Source organism: Lipotes vexillifer, unplaced genomic scaffold (genome assembly GCF_000442215.2).
Source record: "Lipotes vexillifer unplaced genomic scaffold, Lipotes_vexillifer_v1.1 scaffold459, whole genome shotgun sequence".
In the NCBI taxonomy this organism is placed as follows: domain Eukaryota; kingdom Metazoa; phylum Chordata; class Mammalia; order Artiodactyla; family Lipotidae; genus Lipotes; species Lipotes vexillifer.
Window position 1 is genome coordinate 1,717,568 of NW_006769874.1, and position 6,008 is coordinate 1,723,575.

The 6,008-nt window shown below is 44.6% G+C and overlaps 1 protein-coding gene across 1 annotated transcript in view; it reads left to right on the forward strand.

Annotated features, from left to right (window-relative positions):
• Window positions 1–3,612: 3,612 nt before the first annotated feature.
• Window positions 3,613–6,008, forward strand: part of AFDN (afadin, adherens junction formation factor) — a 94,263-nt gene continuing 91,867 nt past the window's right edge. The window contains 1 exon segment of the mRNA XM_007445918.1: window positions 3,613–3,787. Coding sequence (XP_007445980.1) covers window positions 3,613–3,787 — 175 coding nt within the window.

The following is a 6,008-nucleotide window of genomic DNA, read 5'->3' on the forward strand; positions in this document are numbered from 1 at the left end:
AGTTGCCTGCTCTCCTGTGCCCTGCTGTGCCTCCCCCGGGTGTCCCCCTGTGCTGGGCTGGGCTCCGTGGGGAGTGGGGGCCATGAGGACACCTGCAGCTGAGTACGTGCTGTCCAGGTCTCCAGCCCCTCTGAACCTTCGCTCTCACTCAGCTGTCCACTTGTTTCTTCTGGGGCTCCTCTGGTGCCTGCAGCCCGCCACTTGGTGGCTGTGTGATTGTAGCTCATGTGCATAGCCTCTCTGGACCTCCTTTTTCTTTTTTCCCCTGTAGAGTGGGGATGGTGGTAGTACCTAACCCTTAGTTTGGGGAATTAAATGCTGAACCGTCAGTATCTGGCACATGATAGACCATAATATATAATAGTTACAGTTATTACTGTGTGTTAGTTTGGTCACTACATGCCCAATTTTTAGGTTCAGGAGCTTGATCTTAGCAGTCTTCTCAGATTTGATAAAATTCTGTGGACTTATTCACACCAGCCAAAATTAGCTGAATAATCGAACAGAATGCTAATGTGTTCATTTATTAAGGGACCACCCCAGTAACGACTCTACTCACATGTTCCTGTGTGACGTCAAGGTCACCAGGCAAACTAAATTAATAGTTATTTATTAATACTTATTTAGTGCAAGTGAAATCAAATCAAAGGTAGTTTTTATTGGCTTACGTTATTTAGGCTCGACAGACCTGGAGAATTTTTTCTTTAAAAACATCAATAGGAATATTATTACTTCTCTGTAGACAGCTGTTGCTTGCTGGAGACCTGTATCTGTAACCTTGGGTTTACTCTATTTTAAAAAAAATCTTTTATCTCAACATTTTATGTAAGATCAGTAGCTGAACCACATTAATAATGGAGGGTTAATATTTGTAGTTTTCTTTGTACCTATAAAGGGTAGTAATCTGTACGTGAGGGACTTTGATGAGGGTGACGAAGGATACGGGGGGCTGTCTCCAGGCTTGCCTCCATCTAGTCATTCTAGATGCTTTCCTTTGTTCTTGCCCAGCTGGGGTGGGCAGCCCCTCTCAGCCACAGATGCTGCCTCTGTTCCTTCAATATCTGGTAGTTGGGAATTACTTGTTGGCAGTTCTCAGAGAAGCTGGTGCTTTCGTGTCTTTTGGGACCTGTAGGTGTATCTAGCTGTTTTATTCTCATCACAAATGATGTATTTAGAACGACCCAGTTATCAAAACAATTGAGTGCTACGGAGGGTAATTTAGAGAGGTATAAGGGTGGGCCTTCAGAGGACACTGCTGGGTGCAGCGTAAAGATGATTTCAGGGCGGCGGTGGTGAAAGGAGTGGAATTCTGGGATAAAAATGTGATTCCCATAATAAAAACTTAAATGTATGTAACCAAATTTCCAGACTAAATGTTGTTTTCTGAGGTGCTGTCTTTGGGGCCTGTGGAGGAGGTTGGTCGGTAGGAAGAGTGAAACCTGGAATGGGGGTCCCTGAGTGATTTCACAAGGCTGGGCCCCTGGGGGGTCCTGGGGCCAAGGGAGCCATGTAGAGAGTGTCGAGCACCGTGCCTGGGGCAGATGCATGCTGAGTGAGCCTTGGCTGTTACTGGTGTTGACCCGAACCTGCGTACAGATTCTGAGTTGAGGGGCATCTCTCCCGTGCATCCTTACTTACGGTTTTTAGGGTTGCCAGACTAACATCGAGATGGAGATATTTATTTATTTATTGATTGATTGATTGATTGATTGATTGCTGTACGCGGGCCTATCACTGTTGTGGCCTCTCCCGTTGCGGAGCTCAGGCTCTGGACGGACGCGCAGGCTCAGCGGCCATGGCTCACGGGCCCAGCCGCTCCGCGGCATGTGGGATCTTCCCGGACCGGGGCACGAACCCACGTCCCCTGCATAGGCAGGCGGACTCTCAACCACTGCGCCCCCAGGGAAGCCCCGGAGATATTTATTTTTAAAGGATATCAGCCTAATTTTTTTTGCTGCTTGACCCAAGCCAGACAAAGAAGACTCCTAATTCATTAAGCTTTCTCAGCTCTCACCCCGTAACCGTGGCCCTGCTTCATCCCAGAGTCTGTGGTTCAGTGGTGTTATTCTGACACACATGCTCACTTCCCCGGGGCAGGGGGAACAGGGAGGGCGGGTGGCCCGGTGGGCAGGGTCTGGGCGAGCACAGTAAAAGCTTTGTCGCTAGAAAGGTGCCTTATAGTCTCATTTTTCCAGTTTAACTTTCGAATGGTTACACCATTAACCCCATTCCATCAATAATATTCCATTTGCCTTACTTTTCTTCAAGTAAATACTTGCCAGTTCATAATTTTCAGTGAAGGTTAGGCTAGTGGACTGGGACGTGGGCAGAAGCTTGACTGCGATAGTCTCTGGGCTGCAGGAGAAACTTGACGTCTGAGAACGAAAGCCACTGCGAGGAAGAAAGCGAGGACTGATTTATCTGACTGGGTTTTTTTTTTTTTTTTTTTTAACATCTTTATTGGGGTATAATTGCTTTACAATGGTGTGTTAGTTTCTGCTTTATAACAGAGTGACTGACTGGGTTTTAACAAGATTTTGGATGGATTCTGGATACATTTGGAGGTGGAGAGACTCGATGTGTCAGACGTGGCGGGGAGAGAAAGGCGGCCGTTGAAGAGCAGCCCGGCCGAGGCTTTTTGCCGCAGGAGGCCAAGCACAGAACCTCGGGGTCGGGTCGCAAGTGCTCCTCCGGAGTTGGCGGGGAGCTGTGCTTTGTTCTGTGTTCAAGGGAGTAATGGGGTGCACGGGAACCCTGGACCTCACCCTCTTGCATCCCCAGATAAAGTGTAACCTGCCAAACAAACACGGATTCTCTTTGATGCGGTGGTTCCCAGTCTGGGATGTGAATTGCTGAGTCTTATTTTTACGGTGATAGCAAAGGGCCTGAATAACCATCTTGTAATTGATTGAAAAGAAAAAAAAAAAGGAAGCCATGGGAAGGAGCCTTCCACAGTCGCATAGGCTTCAGCCTGCTTGCAGTAGTCTTTGGTTGACATTCTGTCAGATTTTTCTCTAGAAGTAAGGTTTTAAGAAAAATCTAAATTGTGTCTGTTGATTTGGGGCAAGTAGTTCATACTGAAAATTACTTACAATTACATTCCGCTAGCGTTGAGTTTCCATTTATTCACATTCATGGTAAGATTGGGGTTAACATTTCCCCTTTGCTTTTAGAACAGTCTCTTCATTTAGGCTTTGTAATCTCAGGATGGGATGGCACCTCAGGGGCAGATAGGCGTGGACTTCAAAGTTCAGTGGATCTGGGTTTAATTCTGGATTTGCTGCATAACTGCTTGAGCAAGATACTCAAACTTCGTGAGTTTTAATGACCAAATCTTGAGAATTGGGTTTGATCATAGTATCTCCTTCACTGGGTTGTTATAAAGACATGATAAAACGATGCCTGTCCAGGTGTGCTTGGCATTTGCTGAAGGCTCTGACGTCAGGTGCTCTACAGCCATTACCTTATACTTGAGACACGTAAGAAGGAGACAGATTGTAAATAACCTGTCCCAAGTCACATAATTAAATTTGAAGACATCATGTTAGGATGTTGTTTTTCCAAAAATGTATCATTTTGTTTTCCTTTTAGGATTTGGAGTTCCATGGAGTGATGAGATTTTATTTTCAAGATAAAGCTGCTGGGAACTTTGCAACAAAATGTATCCGGGTCTCTAGTACCGCCACCACTCAGGATGTGCTGGAAACGCTCGCGGAGAAATTCCGCCCGGACATGCGCATGTTGTCATCACCCAAGTACTCCCTGTACGAAGTGCATGTCAGCGGAGGTCAGTGGACACAGACGGGGCTTGTCGGCCATGTGTGCTCATCTTGGGACTATCACAGTCACTTGTCCCAGGGGCCCTGCTTTACTGCTGACCCCCTCTTTCTTTTTCTGGAGGGACCGGGGAGGCAGTTAACAGGTTGGCAAAACTCGAGTATGTCTGCGAAATGTCCTCGTAAGTTCCTAGTAGGTGCATTTGTTGCGAGTTAGAATGAATAGATTCGTTTTACGTATGCTCACTTCTCCAAAGATAAGTCGCATAATGTCTCATAATTGAAATTCTCCAGCAGATCTGGCACATACGTTGATGGTACAGTAAAAGCTGCTTAATTCTGGAGCAGTATTCATGTAACTCTCCTGCATAGATTATAATATCACAATTAACGATAACCCAGTGTTTTGTGAGTACGGTATTTTATGAGTAAAACCCAGTGTCTTATCATGCTTGCTGTAATACTTTTGTAATGTGAAACAGTAACGTTGTTCTTTGGGAACAATTAGGGCATCTTGAGGAAACTCTCTTATGTAGTTAGTAGTTTCTCCTTGTTTTAAGATTTGAAATTTCTGAAAGTATCCTATATATCACATGGCAATTGATGTTGAACTGATTAGAAATGTAGAAATTTATAAAATTTTTTATGAGTGCTTTTGAGGTACCGAGTCACCTGTTTAAAAAAAAAAATTCCAGTTAATGCAGTAAACAAAGGATTGTATATAGTACAAGCCCAATTTGAATACCTGTTTAAGTTTCAGCCACAAAACCTGTTTGAACATAATTTATTTTTCTTATCTTCAAAAGTACAGCTTTCTTTGTACATTTGAAATTGGGCTAAAATTTTTGTAGTGTGTGGAATTCAGGTGTCACCAAATGCTACCAGTATTATATTAGGTAGGCTGTACTTGTTTATCACTCTTTTAAGGTTACTAGGGTATCACCTACATAAATAATACCCAAACTAAATTTGACAGTAGCGGATGGTCTCAATTTTGGACGTTTTTTTGAGGTTGAATTCTCCTTTTACCTCAGAATCTTTTTAAATAGGTTACAAAGAGGAATAAAGTATTTCTCACTTTCAGCCCTCTTCTCGCTGCACCATTGGGTCATTTGAATGCTGCCAAGTGAGGTCTTTGAAATGCTATCTAAGATTGGGATTTGAGATCTAAAAATGGAATGGGTTTGATTTTTTTTTTTTAAAGAACACTTTTTCTTTAAACTTTCTTTGCTAGATTTGTTTTTAATTAAAAAGTAAAATATGTTACTTGTAAGCGACGAAAACACAAGGAAGGTGTGTAAAGAAGGAAGTGTTCCCCATCGCCCCCCGCCCCTGTAGTGACCACTAGGCTGGCCTGGCCGTGTCCTGCACCTTCATACCCCGCCAGGGTCTCAGAGAGGAGCAGACCCTGGCGTGCAGGTTCTCATAATCTCTTTCGGGTCACGGAGCCCTTAGTGTGTCAGTAATTTTTTTAGTGGCATCCCTAGGCCAAAGGAAATACCTAACAGTTCATTTTACTGCATAGATTCAGACAGGTTCATCAGGATTTATGCTTTAACAGCTTGGTGGATGTTTGAAAAAATAGTACGGATCAGATGAAAGGAAAACTGAAAATTTCATTCCGTTCTTAATCACAGTTGGCTCCCTGACGGGGCACGTGTGTCTCCTGGGCCCTGCCCAGCGCCTGGGTGGGGGCAGTGCCCTCCTTTCCTCTTCACATTGGTTTGCGGGCCGCGCTTGTTTCTACTGCGCTGTGGAAAGCCTGACGTGACCCTGGTGGGACAGTGCGCAACCTGGTGGGGACCAGCAGCTCCTGCCGCATCCGGCAGCTCGTTTCGCTGGAAATGTAACGTGCTCCTCAGTGAGCCGCTGGACACCACAGCTGCTGTGTGAACCAGAGAGCGCTGGCCCAGCACCATGGAAACGCCACTCTCAGCCCTTCTCTGCATTAGGGTTCCTTGTGTGAAATCAACTGGAAAAGTAAAAAGGATTCTGCTCTTCTAACGTAAGGCAGAAGATACCTTAAGTTATAAAGTTGTAGCAGGGCCCTAATTATATTTGCATGCAGTAGTTAGGCACGTATGCTTTAGAACAGCTCACCTTGTTTTTGTTTTATGATTTAGACTTAATTGTTCTTAAGATTGGTTCTCTAAAAAACATGCCATGAGGGATTTTGATCTTGTGAAGATTCTGCAACACGAACAACTTGGTAATTTTGGTTTTGCAGCAGGA